Below are 21,016 nucleotides of genomic sequence, written 5' to 3'. Positions count from 1 at the left end.
TTACTAATTATTAGTAATGTTGTAATTTTTAGTATTTTAAGAGTTTATTGCTGCACACATCATTTTCTGTGATACATTACGCATTTGACAATGGTTAATTATTTGCTTGTAAACAGTCTAAAATCAAGGTAGTGTTTATAGATACACTGCACAGCATTTATTAACCATTTTACAAGCTATTTAATCATCAGGTACAACTATATAACATCCAGATAATATTGATTGTTTACAAACCAATTATTAACCATTAACAAACACTTAATATAGAATAAAAACCTGCAGCAATAAACTATAAACATACTATACATTATAGCATTACTAATAATAAATGTAATTTATGAGCATTTTATTGTTACAGTAAAATAACTATTAACTTGAGTTCAATTAACTATCAGTTACTTTTAAAGATGATTATGATAAAGTGTTGCTGGTTACTGAATGCTTTGACGGTTGTAATTAATGCTGTTTTCTTAAGATTTGAACACATTGATCACCAATTTTAATTGGGCATATTAATAGTTGCAAATACTTTAATAAACACATTAAAATAAATCCAACAAATATAATTTATGTCAATTTTTGTTAAAACTAGATGGTCATAAACCATTTATCAAGTATTCCTACTGCTTATTGGTGTTAAATTCGGTAGAGGGGTTAAAATAGCGAGGAGTCTATCCAAACACACTGTCTTACATTATTTTACTTTAGGTGGCTCGTGTGAAAAATTATGAAAAAAGCAGCAATTTTCTAATCATGAATGTATTATAATCTGAGGTACATTCAGTCTTCTTCCATATTTATCAGAGCAGCCTCACTGGATGATGGTAAACACAACACAACTCAACAAACTCAACTAGTTCACATTTCTTCTGGGAATTCAGACATGCTTTGGTATTAACATTTTCAGTCTCGGAAAAACAACTCGGCAACTTCTGGAGAAAAACATCTACTATTTATAAGAATATTTTTACATCAAAATTCATTTGCAATTATAATCAAATCCCACTTTTTTCTTTTTTTTCTTTGCAGTAATATTAATGCTGCAACAACACATTTTGGTTTTAATGGAGAGAAAATATGCAATGTCAGATGATTTTTTTTTCACTTTCATTAAGGCTGCAAATGCTGCTTTTTCTGAAATGCAGCAATCAGAGCCACAAACAAGGTCTTATTTATTCTATTCAGAGTTTACTTTCCGGAAAGCATCCACAAGCAATAAGGTCATTTCTGTCTATTGGCTTACAGTGGAATAAATTTGAATTTAGAGCAAAAGGAATGAGCTCTTTAGATCATATTTCACACTAATCAATGCAGCCCTTGATTTTTAAATCGGACCTAAGAAGACTGATGTGTGGGAGGTATAGATCGGGATTTAAAGCACCAGCCTGACATAAGACTCTGGCTTTACGCTCACTGTTTTGTCAACGAATGATTGGGTAAAAAAATATAAGAAAAACTTGATATTTCCTATGTCTGACGAGTATTTCTCACATGTTAGTGTGCATGTTTTCAGCTGCACCACCATCCCCTTCCTACAACACAAAGATAATCCTCTGTCATTATGACCCTGTTAAATAGGGTATAAAATAAAGCAGAATGGCTGTTGGACCGCAGACTTCCATTTCAGGGCTGTACTGTGCAGTCTTGCAGCTCCTTAGTGTCAGACATTATCACCACCACTACCCTCAACCTCACCCTGCCCCTTGTGACAATTACTGCCCTACCTCCCTATTCAGCACGTAATGAGAAAACTGACTGATCGATTTCTGTCCGGCCAGGAAAAGAGGGGAAGGAAGCATTTGGATATAGCAGAGACCAGACTCAGAGCCACAGACCTGCAGCATATCCAGATTATGATTTAGATTTTTTTACGTGTTAACAGAAGATCATTTCCATGCAATAACATATGTCATGTTTAATGCAAATTAAAATATAAATTCCACTCTGGTTAGGGGCTGTAGCCAACAATTATTTTCATTATTGATTTATCTGCCAGCTGTTATTTCAACCAACTGATTAATCATTTGATCTGTAAAATGTAAAAAAAAAAATACTAAAAAATGTCGATTTCTCAAAATCCCAAGACATATTCATATTGCTTGTTTTGATTGACCAACAGTAGATACAATAACAAAATATTCTTTTTAAGGCCATAGATATGGGGGCTGTTATGTTGACTGAATATGTAACAATATTCCGTTATAGCGCTCTTGCACTTGGACTTGGACAAGTATACCTGCAAATATTCACATAAAATCATCTGGTACTGATGATTTTGCTATTGGTAGTTGGTTGCATTTTTGCTTAAAAAGGTAAAATGATTAAAAGAGTATTTCGCCGTCAGCATTGCACTTCTATAACATTGGCACCTCTTGATTTTATGGGTTATTGGAATTACTTTTTTAATGTTTTATGATGCTTGTTTTTATGCTACATTATTTTTTATTTTATTTTGTGTGTTTCTGTATAATCTTTTATTTTCAGTTGTACAAACCAAATTCCTCTTTGGGCAATAAAGGTTTCATTCATCGTCGGACTCACAATAGAGCGTTTAAATGAAAAGGTTCAAAATTGATGCTCCTGAACCAGATACTATATTGTCCTTTATATTCCACGCATTTCTCTTCCTTGTCAAAACCTGTCGCCTACATTACCTGTAGTTCAACTGCACTGCTGACAGTTCAGTAAGAGATATGGGCATGTTTTGCTAGTAGTGGCTAATGTTGCCTTGAGCTGTTAACCTCAACAAAAAGAGGCGGGCAACAGAGGTCTGTTAACTTCGCTTCTAGAAGTCAACACCTCCAGTTTTGTTTTTATTTTCAAACATGTAGTCTTTAAACTTATCTGTCTCAAGTGATATCACTCAAGGCAATTTGTCAGATTGCGCACAACTCAATGTTCATTCAGATCCAGTTATCATTTCAAAGCACTATCCCTTTAGAGGTGGTGAAATTTTAATGTTTCACTATGTACCGGTCTTGATTTTTATTATTGCCATCTGGTGGCAGAACGCATTGCAGAAACATTGTGCTCACCCTCCAGTCGCCCTCCACCTTGTCCAAGTGAGTAAGTGGCTCAGTTTTGAGCCATTAAACCTTTTTAGTGGTGTTAACTATGTTAGCACCACTTGCCGTGCTGACAGTGCTAACAGTGCTAACAGTCAACAGTACTAATGGGGATTTAGGGCTCAAAATTAAGTAGCCTACTCATAGGGTTGAGCTGAAAGGCAACTGGAGGATAGGAACAATGTTTCAACAGTAATGCTGTTGCGTTGGGGCAGCGTTACCCTATTAGTGGTAATCACCAAAAAAATGGCGCCACTAGCTGGCTTGCTCCTGTAAGACACAAGTGGTGCACGGTGCAGTAAACTGAAGAGTAGCAAAATAAGCCATAGACCCACATATGTAACCAGTGGAAAATATTATCAGTGGTTAACTGTTGACATCCCCAGACTTCATATGATTTTTTCTTTCACTTATGCTGTAGAGCTCTCCAAGATCTGTAAACATACTTTGATTTTAAAATTTGATGGAGTTCCTCTTTAATCAATTTTGAAAATAGGCTGGCTAGACTGGGGGGGGGGGGGGGCATCGGTGCATATGCCATAACAACTGTTGTGGTCCTGTGTTACAACAAAAGGCTTGTAAAAGTGCTTCCCACAAACTAATAAATTCATCTTGATTTATTTATCCTTTGACTGATTACAAGGATGTAAATATTCAGCTGGAGAATATATAGTCCGGGTGACAGAGTGTCTCCCACGAGCACCACCATGCTGTCCTGTTGGGTCAGAGCTTCACTGCCACTCACAATTATTTATTAGGCTACATATTCACTCTCTATCCATCACTGTATAGCCACCCGGTCCGGTCACATCTCTTTATGTTTATTACAGTGTCCCACCTTCCCGAGGAGGATGATTGACGTTTTCGGAGAGGACCGAGGTGGGACTTGCGCGCTCCTTCTTCTCCAATCGTGGCTCGAGGGGCGGAGGCTTTCCATCCATACTCTGATTATGAGTCAGTTACCAGACATAAGCGAAACAATAACAGACAGTTGGTGGCTACTTTGTATCCAAAAACCTTAACAGGCAAGTTGAGTCTTTAGCGCGTTATAGCGCATAAAGCTCTCGAGTATATCGGAGGTTTCATAAGAGGAGCCCAACGCGCTCCACTTTTAATCAGATTAGGAGCCTTTAATGTTCAATCCTGTTTTTTTTTCTTCTTCCCTACAGTAGCGGTGCAGGAGTGGCCAAAGCCAAAAGCAGCGATTCAGATCAGATTTCACCTAAACCAGCTAGGAGAGACACCGAGAGCGAGAGAGAGAGAGCAGAGAGAGGGTTTGTCAGTCTCCCTCCTCCCAAATCCAGAAAAGCTTACCAAGGAAAAAGGAGGAGTGTCGGAGCTGAGAGAGACGCAGAGGAATCCAGAGGAATTTCCGAGGATATTTTTCTCTTCCTCCCTCCCTCCTCTTGATATTAAAATTTAAAAGTTGGAGGCGAGGCAGCAGGGACCGTGGTCAAGGATGGACGAGCAGCCGCGGTTGATGCACTCCCACGGGGTAGGCATGGCCGGACACCCCGGCCTGGCGCAGCATATGCAGGATGGCACGGCGGGGACGGACGGAGAGGGAAGAAAGCAGGACATCGGAGACATATTACAGCAAATAATGACCATCACAGACCAAAGCTTAGACGAAGCACAGGCGAGGTGAGGCTCTACTGAAAACACACACTTGTATTGTTAATCAGAGAGCGGAAATATGAGGTTGTTGGGGATGGAAGGGGGAGATAATAACATTGTGGTTTGTGTCTCTAAATGAAAGCAATTACGCCCACTGAAGTGCCGTGACTGCGCGAAAGCGAAAATAAAGACCTTAAAAACTTGTCACGATTCATGTTTAAATATATGAAACAACTTTTCGATAATAGTTTTTTTTTTAATCAAAACTATTAATTATTGTTTGATTATTGTGGACAAGGATGATCACTTTAGGTTTTTTGTTTTTTGTTTTAACTGTGGAGCAGTTGCCACTCCAGTCTTTCAAGACTCTTCTGTTACAAAGGAGCTTACATTATAATCTTGTGCAGTGATAACATGTTGCAGCTCCTCTCCTATAGTTTTAATCAGTAATTGTTAAAATGTAAAGAAAACACCATCGAGGCATGTTACAGGTGTAGTGTAACTGGTTGGATTTTTCTTGCATATTGTATGGGAAGGTTTGAATTCTCTAATTGTGTATTTATGTGTCAAAAATAATTAAATTAAAACACTAGAGATCCAGTTAAAAAAAAAATAATTATATTATTCTTTGCATTGGCTCTTGATTTTTTTTTTTTTTTTTTTACAAATTAACCTGCTTCTTACAGTAGAAACAGCAGGAGAATCTGGGAAAATATTCACAATGACATTTTATGATTTAAGAACGCCCTCCTTATTGAAGTGGCTTTGTTATTATTGCCACTTGTTTGAATATTGATCTGGAAAGGGATGTCCTGTCCTCTTTTTAGGAAACATGCACTGAACTGCCACAGAATGAAACCTGCTCTCTTCAACGTCTTGTGCGAAATAAAAGAAAAAACAGGTAAGCTGTTTGTTCTCTTTGCTGGATTTTTATTTATTTTCGCTTGCATTTACTGATACTGACAAGAACATTGTCAGTTTTGTGGTCTAACAGCGGACTGTTAGTGTCTAAGCTTCACGTCTCTCTCTATTTAAAACATGTTCATGCATATTTTTAAGAATATAGATCATAATCATTATAGCATTCCTCTCAAGCCACTCTAAATTGATTTGCTGTAAAAATATATATATATATTTTATTTTTTAACAATATATGAGATGTTTTTCTTGACAAACGTCACACACTGTGCATGTGAACAGCCCTGGCCTCAGATTAGGCGCTGTCATTGGACAGGAGTGTTTTCATGCCGACATTTGGGCTGGGGCCGGGCTTTCTCACCCCTCTCTGTCTGTTTTTCCTTGGCCGAGTTTGATGGTTGTTTGCTAAGTGAGCTGTTTTAAAAATGCAGAGGCAGGTCGGAGGGATTTTCTGTTTATGTTTGCAACAAGGGGTCAAAGTCATGAAAAGGAATGTGTGAATTATTACTCACTTAACAGCAGATTAAAAGAAGAGCGGCTCACATGATAAAAGCCTGTGAATATTCTCTGAGGGATGTGGCGGGATGCCGTGTAAGAGGCGGCTTTTCAAGGGAGGAAATAAAACAAAATATCCAGTACACGCTTATCTGTGAACACAACTTTTGAAGCTGTCTTTGAGGTTATTGAGGGAGCCTTGTCACTTTTAGTCTGGTCGGTCGCTTTCGCAGCCATGACAGTTAAAAATAAACACAGGGCTGGTATGGAGGCAATACCATTTCCCTTAATTTTAAATGAGCTCTTATACACCGACATTTTGTTGGTGTGAGTCAGAGTTTGGCGCAGGTTTTCCGAACAAAAAAAAGAGGTAGAGGGAACCAGCAGGCACTTTGGGATTTTCACCACATTTAAAGGTTAAAGAGTGCTGTCTGTGAGGAGGAAGCTGCAGTAGGTTGGGGCCCTGTTTCTAAATTGCAAGGCTTGGAAAAGTGAGAGAGTAATGCCTGGCTCTTTGTAAACTGTCTGGCGTCTCCCTGGGTTCAACCAGAGTTCGTTTCCAAAAAGAAGAACAAAGTGACTTGGACCTTTTCCTGGCTTTTCCCCCTGCCTCTCCTCTCTTCCCACCGTTCTTGGCAACGCAGGATTTCACAGAGCTTCTGACGAGACAGAGAGAGAGAGGGTCCCCTTGGCCTGCAAATTAGGACCAAGTTTGGAAATGAGCATATTTCAACATAGTTTATATCCTCTTTTCTTTTATGTATCAAATCAGCTATTTTTACTCTAAAGTGTTTTTGAAAAACATGCTCCAAACCACAAATCAGCAAGCCCTAAATAACTATGATGTTTTGATGAAAGCAGAAAAGCATTTAAAAGTTAAGAATAACCCAAACAATTTAAGAGAGAATCGAGCTTTAATGGCTGCCTCGCTGTGTCCTCCCTGTCTACGTTTGAAGAGCTGAGCTGCGGCTCATCTTCGCCCATAGGAGGTTTGTGCAGACGAAACTGAAAATCCTTTCACTGCAGTGACAGAGAAAATGACTCAAACCTTCACCATGGCATTTACAGCCAAATGTGCTGAGTGCAGTGTATGCGAGCGGAGTACAGCCTGTAATTTGTCAGTTCTTTTTTATATTCTTTATAAAGAGTCAGCTTCTCCTCGCTTTTTTACATTGTTGCAGTCAGAGCGTCTTTGAGAAGAAGTGTGAGCAGGAGGAGACGAGTGCAGCGGTTCACATTCGAAGCAGCCCTTTTCCTCGACCTTTTACTGAAGAGAGGACACATTTCTTTAGATCGTATATCATTTGTTGCATGTTACTCACATGTGTGTCGCATGTATCCCCTTATGGTATATCACTGGTGTGTGAGTGTTGACAGCAGCAATATGGGACATTGCAGCAGTGAGGTGTCCATTGGCACGCAGCTGACAAACAAGGCGGGAGTGCATGCCTATAGCAGACAGAGCAGGCCTTAACTGATGACCCCCACCCCACCCCACGCCCTGTATATTTGTGCCGGGGTCGGGCTTGTGTCACGGCAGGAGAGTATTTAGCAAGCTTAAACAAGCTCAGGTTCGCACGCTGGCTTATGGAAAACCAACGGTGGAGGTTTATGTTACCACTCAGAGATGTTCCTTTTGGCCTCCAGTGTTGTATTTCGTGTTTCCCCTAACTACCGGCCCCCCCTACACTTTTTTTCTTTAAACTATTATCATTGTTTCTACAGTTCCTGAGAAGCACTTGGAATTTGTTTTCCCTTTGCTTGCTTCACATCCTGTGAAGAGAGTTGGAGAGTGTCTTTGTTTGTGTGGAACCATTACGGCGAGGGAAGCTGGCACGTACAGGTTGACTAAGTAAGAGAAGCCAGACACCAAGTCAGTGTTTCTGGGTGTCAGATTTCAGGCCTACCCGCTCTCTCTCCCTCGCTGTGTCTCTCTATCTGCGGGCCTGGGACTGTTTCGTCAGGCCACTCTGTGTCAGCAGCCTCACATTACCCCCATGCAGGCTCGGGTCAGATGGAGAGCTCCTGCATGACTAATGTGATCAGACGGATAATGCATTACACCGCTTGAACTTATCAAAGCTGGAGACCTGCTGAATCAGTCGCTCCCACTAACTGCAGCCACCCCCCTACCCCCCACCCTCCAAGCTTGCCCTGCTAATTAGACATGTACACACATTTTAGATAGTCACAGTGGTGTTGATCTGGTCAAAGGCTGCTGCCATAAATGTTGGGAGAATTAGATTTTTATCATAAGCATAACACAAAGATGTTTCTTTTGACAGCTGTCCTGAAAGTGCTGTGTTGTTCATGTTCAGCTTACAATCATTATTTGTTTAAGATATATATTTTTTGGCTTTTTGGTCTTTGTTTATTAAGATAAATAGTGCGAAAGGCGGGAGAGAGAGAGGAGGATATGCAGGAAAGGGCCACAGGTCGGACTCGATCCTGGGTTGCCGCTAAGGTGCTCTTCCAGGTGAGCTACCAGGGTGCCTTAATTATTTTCATTATTGATCAGTTTGCCCATTACTTTCTTGATTAAATAGGTAATTATTTAGTCTATAGTCTTGAAAAATATTGCCAAAGTGTGGTTTTCAACTTTATTGTTTTGTCTAACCAGCAGTCTGAAACCCAAGGATTTTCTGTCTACAAAAATATATAACAGTCAAAGCAGCAAATTGGAGCGGATGGAAAAATTGCTACTTTAAAAAGTTTAGCATATTGCTTAAAAAATGACAGAAAGGATTAATAAAGTCGCAACTAACAAATCCATTAAAGGAATACTACACCTACAAAATGACAATTTTTATATCAAGTACTCACCCCATTTTATATTGAATTAGAGAATATGTTTCACTTTTTCAGCTCCCTGTCGGAAAGAGCTTTCTGTTTGGGAGGTACTGAGCATACGAATTGAGAAATGTGACTTAAAGTATACTGCACGAGTTGTGTGAGAGTTTGTAAACTGATGTGTTACTATAGTTTTGTTAAACGTGGACCCCCATGATTTCAGTTTCTCAAGAATTTTTGGATTCTTTCTTCACACGGAGGCATGTGAGAAATACAAAATTTAAAACTGAATGTAACGGGAGTGAGTAATTGACATACAAACAGTCATTTTGTGAGTGTAGTATCCCTTTAATCAGTTGATTGTTTAAGCTCTTGTAGGTAGGGTTGACATAAATGTGAAGGTGCATGGTGATAAAATGTCAAACTACTATTTATTGTATTTCCTGTAACATTAACATCAAACGTTGACGGAGGTACTAGTTGAGCTTCCATGAAGCAGTGGATAGACTGGTCACTATGGCTCCCAGTGCTGCTGTTTTTCAGTATTTAATTGACATGGCTGTCCATGATGAGTTCAGGGGTTAGTGTTGCCTCTCTTTGTTACTCTCCTCTCATCTCCAGTGACAGATGGAGGCATTAGTCTCCAATGTGGCGCTGTCCTGAAACTAATGGCTATGTCCTTGGTTTCCCCGCACTAGCTTGGAGACTGTATATCTGTCCCCGGCTTGGAAGTGCCGAAGCAGCAGTTTATCCCCCCATGTTTTAGTTTCCACGGAAATAAGGCTGAACAGGACTCTGTCTGTTCCCTCATAAATGACTTCGAATAAATAACTTCAAAACGAGTGCAAAATTTTCCTTCGAAAATGTTGCTGGGCTTTGATTTGCGAGTTTACAGGAAACTATTCCTCCACTTAACCAGAAACGTGAATGATAATAAACATGTAATATATTTTTCTAAGTCGTCTGAGCGGGGATGTGCTGATTGTGAGTTTATCTTTGCTTTTAAAGTGAGTTATATCAAACATAAATAGACCGGATTCCATTTTACCCACAGACGTTTGCTCTATATTCAAATTTATACTCACTACATTATCAGTGCACTTCAGAAGCAACAGCGAGTATTTTTTGCTGTTCCCTGTCCTCTGATATAAACTCACTTGCAATTAGGACAGCTAATATATTATGCAAATGTTGACTGGCTTAATTGAGACATGTTAATCATGTTTTAAGAGGCTAATTACAGCCCTGTATATCTGAGGTGGGAGTTGTAATTAGCCGTGATAACAGATCTGGCTGTAGAATGGTCATATTCTGTATGTCATCGTATGGCGAGGGAGTTTGTGCGTGTTTGAGCGTGTGTTTGCGAGAGCATAGGTGTGTTTTGTGTTTGTTTTGGAAGTTGCAGTAGCTATACTCTGTCTCTTTAAACCTTTAAACAAATGAATAATCAAAGTTTTTATTTTGGTTTCTTGTCTCTCCGTGCATGTAATGGCGTAGGTCTCATTTGAACATTTGGGGGGGCACATATGAAACAGAGGGGAGGGGGGTCCTCTGCCAGAATAGTTTGAGCATCAGACACTTTTTTTCCTGCATTGTGATGAATTTTATGTACCAATATGTGCTTTTTCGGTATCAATTTATGGTGTAAATGTCTTAAATTTTGTCAAAATAAAAGTCCTCCGCTACTTTCATCTTTTTATTCCAAGGGACAAATGCACATGCTCCAAATATTAGCGGGACATCCACCCTGCATCCCTTAAAGATACACCTATGCATGCATGCGAGTAAGTGTGTGTCCATGTCTGTTAAATGCTTCAGATAACTATTTTTCCCCCCACATACATTTTTCACATTTCACCTTCACGTACACAGCAAGAAGGACAGACACACGGAGATCCATCAGCTCACCTCTTACACAGAAATATGAATGCATTGCATGTCTATCTATAGTTTGTTTCCTGCACTTCTCAATCTGGTTATCTGATGCAGCAGCACTGTCCATTCTGCAAACTGGGCTTTTATACAAGGCTATGTTCTTAGTTTTCTGACAGAGATCATATTCAGATCCATTACACTAAGAATGCCTTCCCACTTATCGAATATAAAATTGCTTTAGAGAGGAAATTTGCTCTATGGCGGAGTGGAGTTTCTTTTTTATCAGATGTTTGTCTCTGGAGCAGCTTTTAGTGTCTACAAAACAGCTCTGGTGACATTATTGCAGTTGCAATTGCCTCAGCCATTGTTTTTCTTATTGGTGCTGTTTGGATATGATTGGATTTTCCACAGTCTGGTGGAATTGCCTCACGCAGTAGGACTGGTGGACGCGTATATCCTCATATTGTTGGCGTTGAAACACCTGCAGATCTTATTACCGATATGTTCATGGGGGCTCCAACTGTGTACTCCAGCTACCTCTGAATTGCACAGTTTAGTTTTTCATATTTCATAGCATTAACTCTGTTTGGTTACATGTCACCTTTTTCCCCTCCCTCTGTTTGACTGAGGAGTTATATCTTTTCTTACATTCACTCATACATTCACATTTCCTTGGGTGCTCTGATGGAGGTGGTTGCCCTGGCAGTTGATAACCTTTAATTCGAGGTGTGGGATCTCATTTCTCTGGCACCCTGCCACTGCGATGTAAGTGGCGTTTTGGCAGCATGCTGGGGTTGTACAAAGGAACCCCCCCCGACTTCGATGAACAGTCAAACGTAAAATGGCAAGCGCTCTTCCCTGGCTGACTTAGTAAAAATGACATAAATTAATACATGCTGCTTAAACAGGACCAAGATTAATGGTTGCCTTTCGCAGCGGCTTAGATCCTCTGTCAGTCGCTGCTCGCTGCCCAGATGGAATCAACACCAATCAATGAGGCTACCCGACTCTCCCTCGATATCTGCTTAGGAGTGGGACACACACACACACACACACACACACACACACACACACACACACACATTTATTTCACTGCTGGAAAGATGGTCTTATATTAAAACATAATCTGTCTATGCAGCAGAAAGATGCAAATACTTGAAATTGGTAATACATGATGAGAGAAAACAGAGAAAAAATACACTTTTGCTCAAGAGGTAGAAAACCTGCAACTACCAGAATATACTGCACCGTGCCAGACCATTTAAAGCTCCTGCTGGTGGGTGACATAATACGAACTTGTATGTCTGATAGCTATAAGCTGTCTAGTCTTAAAGTTAAACGCTAAGATAAAACATGTTTCTGAAAACATTGTAGGTGAGAAATATGCAACCCAGTAACAGAATCTTAGTTTATGTTTGATCAGTACTGCTTTGTTTTACTGTTAGTTCTTCCACTGCGGGGATACCCAGCTTGCTTTGCTTGGGGAACACTTTTGCAAAATGACAGGAGGCCAGGGGGCCAGTCGCAGCAGCCCTACACATATTTCAAGGATTCTACGACATTTCTAGGATTTTAGGACATTTCTCGGATTCTAGGACACTCAAGGCTTGGCTAGTACCTCTGTTGGGGGATGTCGGCAATCCCCCACTGGCACTTTTTTTGATAAACAAGCTCTATTTTGATTCTGTTTCATGCCCTCTGGAGCCTTTGTATACTAAACGTACAAAAACTATTTCCAGTGTGAAACACTTAATTTCTATTGTGAATTAGAAAATGGTTGTGGACCAGATTTGCTCTGTGGTCCATCAGTTGAGTATCACTGTCTACGGTATACGGTACACCAGTATCATGGAGGAGGAAGCAGTATGGTGCCGACTTCCTGTTCACAAACTCTTGATATCATAGCTAAACACAGCACTATAATGTGTTTTTAGGAACATTTTGAGCAAGAAATAGGCAGTGCAGTAACATAGTTTTGGTGATATTCAGTCAGCATTGCCTAGTTTTACTGTTTAATCAGAGAAAGAGGAGCAGGTCTCTCTCTTAATCTGCCTCTATACTCTTGGCCAGCCAGCGAAACTCCAGCAGATGACGTGTTTTGCATCAATTTGCGTCATCTGGCGGAGTTTCACTGAGGGATATCTAGACACTGGTTAGATGGAAGGAAGTTTACCACAGTTCATTTCTACCTACGACCCACATTGTCTTGATGTAAAGCTAGCTGAAAATCGACAAAATATCCCTTTTACATATCCTGTGTGCAGACACACACACACACACACATATATATATATATACAAAAAAACCAAACGTAAATTGCACCCTCATGCATGCAATATTTTTGCTCCTCTCTCCCGCATGTCTTCACATAAACTCACAGGCATATCCTGTATTACTTCCCATACAGTGGGATGTTCAATCAGGTGCCACAAAGTCAGATGGGGAAGAGCAGTGAGGCTGATGGCTCAGTAGTGATTGGATGTTTCAATTACTGATAGTAATGCCATGGTGTAGTGAGTCATGCAGTGCAGATAGCACCATTTATTTTAATCAGGACAGGGGAGAGATGGGTGTGGATGTGTCTCCCTCGTTTCAGAGTAGTTTCACATTTAGATGCAGGGGAGTGCACTCTCTCTCTGTCTCTCTCTCTCTCTCTCTCTCTCTTTTTATTTCACACACAGACACACATGCACACACACACACACACACACACGCACGCTCAGGTGGATTGAGAGTGGAGGAGAGGTTGCCGTGGGTAACGCATAGCGACAAGGTACTCTCTCGGTGAGCTATTCTAATTTATGTTAATAAACCTTGCTGTTGCCGTGAGAGACAAAGGGGCCACAGATGAGCCTTGGTAACCTCGGCACCTTCAGTGGAAGGAAAGGCGCAGACAAAGAACAATACAGACACACACACACACACACACACACACACTTGGAGAGAAAAATAGAGAAGAGATATCGAACTGTAGAGAAAGACACAAATACTGTGGCGGAGAGCGATGATAAATTTAGCCACACAAAGAGTTGTTTTTGTGGCTGCAAAATCAAACAGCCTCATGCTGGCAATCTTCAGTGTGCTGTGTGGTATCTACTGTTCCTGTGCGTGTGTCAGAGTGTGTGTTGGAGGGGCAGAAATAGGCAGGCAGGCAGGCGGTCTCTTGGGATTGTTGCTGCTAATTCCGTGGGGCCTATAGAGACACAGGGTGCTGCAGTTTTGGATCACTTCCCAGGGCAGATGTGACACCACAGGTAGCATTTAGCACAGTGGGGCGAGAGCATGAGTGTTAGCAGAGGTCAGCACTTGGCCTAGCCGCCTGGCAGCAGACAGACCATCTAACAGAGAGGCAGATAAGGGCCCTTAAATCTGCTGCTGAAGTAGTGTCGGCTCTTTCAGGCACCAAAGGCAACCCTCGGCGGTGTTAATTTGGCAGATATTTTTACATTTATTAGCCTTTAGAAGAAAATGCCAATTAGTTCATGTTACATTTTTTGCCATTCTTGTCCTTCATAGTTTATAGTCTAAGAAAAGTCATTACATTTTAGTCAAATTGATAGGCTTAGTTAACATTAGCACTTAAAAATTATTTCAAGTTGCAGTTAGTTAACTATAGCCCGTTTTCCAGGTGACAAAACAAAACCACTAACACCCACTAACATCAGGCTTCTGTATTTAATGGGAAAGGTTAAAATCAGCATTCACTCCTGGGTCAAATGTCTTTGCAGTGGTCATAGGTATTTATGTATTAACTTATAACTGTGGCATAAAAAGTAAGATGATGCGCCTTCAGGTTTGTCGTAGCCTAAATTGTAGCCACAGGGATTTTCTCTGTTTCCTGTGTGTTTGTGTGTCCATGGATCTGTTCTTTTTTTCCAACCAAACCCTTTTTAAGTTATAGTCATGTTGTTGGTTTGGGACTTAATCACCTGTTTGGCAGGTGTTCTGGGAATCTTCACACATCCCTGAACCGATTCAACTACTGACATTACTTATATTTTTGACAGACTAGATGCACAACTGGAGAAAACTTGCACTTTGAAGAGTGAGATTTTTCCACTTATTTGCTTAAATCAGTTTACATTATTCTAACTTGCGTAATGAAACTTCTAACTAAACCAAAATTGAGTCAGAAATAGCGTAGATTTTCTTGACCACCAGCTGCTTTGACTTATGCCAAATCTACTTTATGTATATTTGAAATGCCCAATTACTAGACTGTTTTATTTTTCAGTGTGAAAACAGTTGAAACATTGAAAATTACAGTCTCCATTCTGATCTCTAATATGGTAAAATGTGTAAACTGTTTTTCCCAGTTACAGCGATGAGGATTGATAATACAGTGATGCCTCCTTGCTGGTTCCCTGTACTGTAGATATCAGTATCCCAACCCAGAGTGAAAGCTGTGGGTTTCCTTTGTGCCTTCTGTCTGCCAGCTTGCCTTTGGCGGTGTTAGTTCTGGACAGTTAACTCCAACTGAAATTATGTTAATTGCTGTCATTTTCTTTTTTCTACTTGAGCATAATCAGCAAATTATATACTTCTGTTCATTTATTACCAAGCCACTTCTAACATAGTTTTACCCTTCAAAGATCAAAAGTTAGGAGGTTGTTTGCTCTCACGATGTGTGTGGGTTTATGGGAACAATTGTGTGTTATTGACAGTTTGTCATTTTGTGAGTCTTTATTAGATCAGCAGTACAGTGTCATAAAAAGCCTCTGAAATGTTGGGTGGATGCGCCAAACTTTTTTAATTTGTGTATTTATACCGTAATTGTCCATTTCTTATTACTAACACTGCACACGTCTTTAATGCTATAGTATTATCAACTAATAATACGGCTGGGCAATGTATTGGTATTATATTGATATTATGATATAAAACTCAATATCATCTTAGATTTTCGTCATAATATCATGTTGTCTTTTCTTGGTTTTAAAGTCTACATTACAGTAAAGTAATGTTATTTTCTGAACTTACCAGGTATATCTGGAGGAATGATAATTATCAAAAATCTCATTGTGCTAATATTTTATGAATGCACATATAGTGATCCCTAAAATATCGTATCGATATAGAGGTATACATGCTAAAGCCAGGCCGACAAACTCTATGAGGTTATGACGCTGAGTTTTGGTTTCAGTGCGATGTTATCCAGATCAGGATCATGTTGTAAAACACTTACTTTTGGTGATCTAATTTAAACTGCAGGAATCCTCTCCAAACGTTGTATTTTTGTGTCATTGTATCTCTTGATTTTACACTGTGAATACAGTGTTATTTATCGAGATACCACTGAAATCTGTCACTTTGTATATGAAAGTGTGTATTTTTGCATGTGTGTTAGTAGACAGTAACTCACTGAGAAGTGAGAGGTGTGACGTGGAGATATCACACACAAAAACATAAAAACAAACACGCACTGCAGTATGTGGTCGTCTGCACGCTGAAGTCTGTTGAAGCTATATATATAAGTACATTTACTGTACTCAAGTGCAAATTTGAGGTACTTTTACTTTGCTTCAACATTTAATCTCATGCCTCTTTCTACTTCTTTTCCACTACACTTCAGATGGAAATATTGTGCTTTTTACTGCACCACAATTATTATTTAATCGCTTTACAGATGAAGTTTCATGTCACGACCCATATGAAAATATACAAGTGCAGCTGAAATGATTTTTCAATTGATTGGAAAATTGATTGTCAGTTGTTTCGTTAATCTTTATTTGGTTTCAACTTTTCAGATATAAGGATTCACTGCTGTTCCTTTAATTTTGTTTTAATTATTTTGATTTATTAAATTGATTTAATTTCTTACTGCATTGAGCACTTTTACTTTTACCTCTTAAATGCATTTTCCTACGTGCACTTACATACTTGTACTTAAGTGACAATTTAAATGCTGACTTTTACAACTAACAGAGTACAGTGTGTAAAAGGATCTGAATACTTCCTCCATCACTGTGCATTTGCATGTATCTACTCAGACAATGAAAGGGGGGGATTGGAATTAAATTTGTAGCAAGAAGTTATGCATGAGGTAAGATTTTCACAAGAAAAATAATAGCTTTAGTTTAAAAAAATATTTATTTTGTAAACAGATGATATCGAGCTTTGCAGAGGAATTCTACGGTCTCTTATTATTCAACATCAATGGAGCACACATGCAGCACCCTGCTGTATTTATAAGTTATAAAAATGGCAGATGCCCTGTGTAGTTTTGTGCTTTTACATAAAAGGGACTTTCATTGGAGCTGTGTGTGTGTGTATGTATGTATCTGTGTGTGTCAGTATCCTTGTTCGAGTCCACTCTAAGCCTTGTTGTTAAAGGAGGCTTTTAGTGTTTCTTATTCATGCTTTCACCACTCGTTCACAAGATCTGAACCGACGACCCCATGACTCCGCACATGCCTCTGATGCCTCTGGGCGGGCAGCTCTCTTCTTCTCCTATTATATTTTATTTGGCTTGCTGGCACCACCTTGTAGCCTGCTTTATTGGTCATGTCCTTCAGCACCATGTTTAGCTGTCTCCTCCCCTAAACACATAAAATTCCTTTATGTTCCTATTACTTGAGTTTATGAAGAGCGTCTTCAGGCCCCTCCCTCCCTGCCGATAGGATCATATTGATAGATTGATATTGGGAGAGCTGTAGTGTGATAAAGGCGCGGGGGTTAAGAGCTTCTTGGATAGTTTAACCTTGATAAAACAGTTGTTTCAGTGAGGCTGATTTTGCCCCATCCGTCTTCATCCGTCAGGGCCCCGCTGAAGTATGCAAATGAAGGCAGTAGAGGGAAGCGCCGTGTGCGGTTAAATGGGGCGTTGCGAATGTGCGGTGTACCGCGCCAACGGGGTGATACTACTTACTGTCCAAATTTAGTGTGTCTCTTCTGAAACCCCCCCACCCACCCACCCACCCTTCCTTTTTGTCTGCATTTCAAGAATATATACAGCCCTGAGAGGAACTGTGGCCTCTCGTAAAATGATTACAGCTGTGGCAGCAGCAAAGCAGTTTACGCTCGTACATGTGTTACATTATTATAGATTTTAAAGCTGGAATTTAGTGACTGCAGAACAGTGCGTTATCCCTTTATTTGTGTCTTTGTGTGCGCAGTATCTGTATTTACATGTTGCAGCGGGTTTTATTGCACGTTCCAGCCATACATTTTAGAATATGGCTGTTTATTGAGCTAATTAGTGAGTCTGGAGGTGTAAGGGTAATAATCTTTATGATAATAACTGTTTATGCCTTAACACTGCTCTCCATTCACAGTTTACGTTGCACGGGCAGCTTCATTTGCCTGATTAGTTTTGTACCTACTCAGCAGCATTAGGGATGTTTTTTTTTCTCTGTGTGTTTGATTCTCCCATTTATCTCATGTGTCGGCATATTGATTGATTCCCCTGCTTACTCATTATTTTGTTCTGTTCTTCACAACTCATTTTCAGAAAGAGGGCCAGCACTGAGGCCAGAAACAGATACCATGTCTCCTCTCTGCTGTCTGACTAGCCACCACACACATAAAGCTGTCAATCAGGAGCTTTCCTGCCTGCCCTTTGTTATGGAACGCCAGCTCTGTGGGTGGGTCCTCTGGGTGATAGATGGCTCCGAGAGCCTATCGGACTGCGAGAAGCATCCATCTCTGTCTGGAGCCTGTTAAACAAGCTTGGGAAAGCAGCCATGTAGTCCTAACCACCACTGGCCTCCACTAAAAAACCCCATTAACATTAATGAAGGATAGCTTTAAAAGTTCTTCAGTAATAGGCTTGAATTGGATTTATGAGTCAGATAGTTTGCCAGAAAGTACGTCATGAAAAATGTCACTAGTAGATGAATGGAAATGAGCGTTTGAAAGGTCTCGGGACACTGTTTCAGCAAGGATTTCGGCTCAGCTTAGTGTTTTTTTTTTTATCTTGCCCCTCAATCATTTTCCCTCCGGGTCTAAAATCAAGCAGCAGCTCCAGAGTGGCTGTGAGGGAAAGCAAGGTGTTTGATGTTTTAAGTGACTGCAAAGATAAAGCTGCTCATCTTACACACAGTGCTGCTGCTTCCAGAAGAGGAAAAAAAAAATAAGTTCTTAATACTTTTTTTAAAGGCCTTTCATCCCAGGTGGCACTGGCCATTTCAATATCTTGCAACTACCACTTTACCTGTCTGCAAGGTCCCTATAGATGGCTGATGTGAAACTGCCATTAGCCAGCCAATTCCTCAGCCACAGATTACTGTGCCAGTACGTGGTAATCACAATGTTGAAAAAGGTCTGATTGCACTCCATCCAACCTACAAAGTGTGGCATAAATGGGTTTTTCGAAGGTCTGCAGTCGGTTGTTGGTATGTCATCATAGTGCATTAGGACTGTCAGAGGCAAAATGGCAGTTTTTGAAACCTCTTTCATTTCGTGTGAATGTTAAAAGGATGCAGAAATACACTCGGACCGAACCAGGCAAACAAGGCCTCCGTGTTCAGTCAAAGCGCCCTCGTGTACGAGCTGCAGCACTTCTCACTTCTTCTCCCGTTCTAAATATTACTTTAAATATTTCTAATTTCATGCCTCTCCCCCCTCTCTCTTGGTTTCTCCCTCTGTCTTTCCTCGACTCGCTCCTGCTAACCTCTGATGTCATTAGCGTTGGAGGGAGGTTGAAGGGAGAGAGAGGTTGCTATTCTTAATGAATTCCGCTGTGTCTTTGCACTCCCCCACCTAGTTAACCCTACCCCCCTCCAATGCTCAAGGTGTCAAATTAGAGCAGCTGGAAAAGGGGAGAACAAGGAGATGGACAAGGTACATCTCACCCCACCTCATTTCCTCACTCTCCTTCAAATCACCTAATACAACATGATATTCATGAATAGCACCCATGAACATCTATGCAAAGATGGTTGGATGCACTCCACATATTCACTTTAATGATTAAGAAGCTGCAGTTCATAAAATGTTGCTCGTACAGTGATGCGCACTGAAAATACAGTTATAGGAGGAATTTACCGTCATGTACTTCATGATTTAGTTCTCAAATAATTTGCTTAAAGGTATACCATCCAGAAATTTCTTATCATTGTTTGTAAACCCAGCTTTCAAACGTGGCCCCTCCTCCCTACACTGCTTGTAGGTACACTTCAAGCTAATGTACTGTTATAGGAGCATTTTATTTGTTGTAAAGGAAAAGCTGATGCTTCAGCAAGATAACAAAGCTAACCACCGGCACCTAACTGTCCAACAGAAAGCAGGCCAACTCTCCATCACGCTTCACATCCTCTCCCTTAGTGCTTACCTTTGAAAGTGAAAATGAAAGAAATCCCAGATTTACTTTTGTTTTGGAACTAGCTTTGTCCACTTAACATTTTACCTCAGTATATAATTTTTAGGCTTCCTTTTGGACCTAACCTGCTTGCAAATGTGCAGATCCTAGGATAGAAAAGGAAGGACCTGCCCTACTTTCCCTTTGAGTGGCTAGAAGTCGTTGCCTTTGTTGGTTGGATTGGTTAATGTTAGGATAAGAATGACCTGTGCGCTGTTTTTGGCTCGGGGCTACACGGCCATAAACATCCCAACCACATTGTGAATTTTCCAAGACGAAATTTGGAAAATACACAGAGTGCAGAATCTCTGCTGTAGTGATGTCACAAATCTGGGATTGCTAACTTTGATACAGTACCTTAAAAACTATTGATATTCCACACCGTTTTTGATACTACAGGGAAAATTGACATTGAGGGCATGCATTTTAATTTTTTAATTTAAAGATAACTATAAAAAAACTATAACATAACAACAACTGTACTTAGTAGCAGAGACCGGCAGACTGTAGTAAACATTAACAAGAGGAAAAGCAGCATTTAAATGTTGCAGCTGTTGCATCAGATAAAGTAGTAAGTCAATGTCAAATAAATGCATTTAAAAAACTTTGAAATGTTTAAATGCAGTGCAGTATTAAGTTAGATTTAAACAGCTCAGAACAGTGCTTGAGTAGTAACTTTCCACCACATTTGCATTTTATGATATCATTTTGCAATTTCTTGACCAGCCCGCCCTCTAGCCTCACGCTGTGTAGCTAAACATTGTTCAAACCCACAGAACTTTATTTTTAATTCTAGCTGAGTTTCCAAAGACAACAAGTAAGGCTGAATTTGGGGAAATTTGTATAAAATGAGGTATAAAAGTGGCTGAGTGACCGCGGCGGCCCAAGTTCGAGTTCGGCCCAGGGTCCTTTGCTGCAGGTCCTTTCCTCGCTCTTCCATTTCATAACTCAGTCACGA

The 21,016-nt window shown here is 40.2% G+C and overlaps 1 protein-coding gene across 2 annotated transcripts in view; it reads left to right on the top strand.

Moving 5' to 3' along the window:
- Positions 1 to 4,055: 4,055 nt before the first annotated feature.
- Positions 4,056 to 21,016, top strand: part of pbx1a (pre-B-cell leukemia homeobox 1a) — a 61,434-nt gene continuing 44,473 nt past the window's right edge. The window contains exons 1-2 of one of the 2 annotated variants that reach the window (XM_042498306.1): positions 4,056 to 4,709; positions 5,510 to 5,583. In XM_042498306.1, the coding sequence (XP_042354240.1) occupies positions 4,525 to 4,709; positions 5,510 to 5,583 (259 nt within the window). In that variant the 5' untranslated portion in view covers positions 4,056 to 4,524. The remainder of the gene's footprint in view (positions 4,710 to 5,509; positions 5,584 to 21,016) is intronic. The other variant, XM_042498307.1, reaches the window with a different exon arrangement.

This window comes from Plectropomus leopardus, chromosome 12, assembly GCF_008729295.1.
Source record: "Plectropomus leopardus isolate mb chromosome 12, YSFRI_Pleo_2.0, whole genome shotgun sequence".
NCBI lineage: Eukaryota > Metazoa > Chordata > Actinopteri > Perciformes > Serranidae > Plectropomus > Plectropomus leopardus.
The sequence above is the reverse complement of the archived record's forward strand: the minus strand, read 5'-3'. Positions and strand labels throughout refer to the sequence as shown.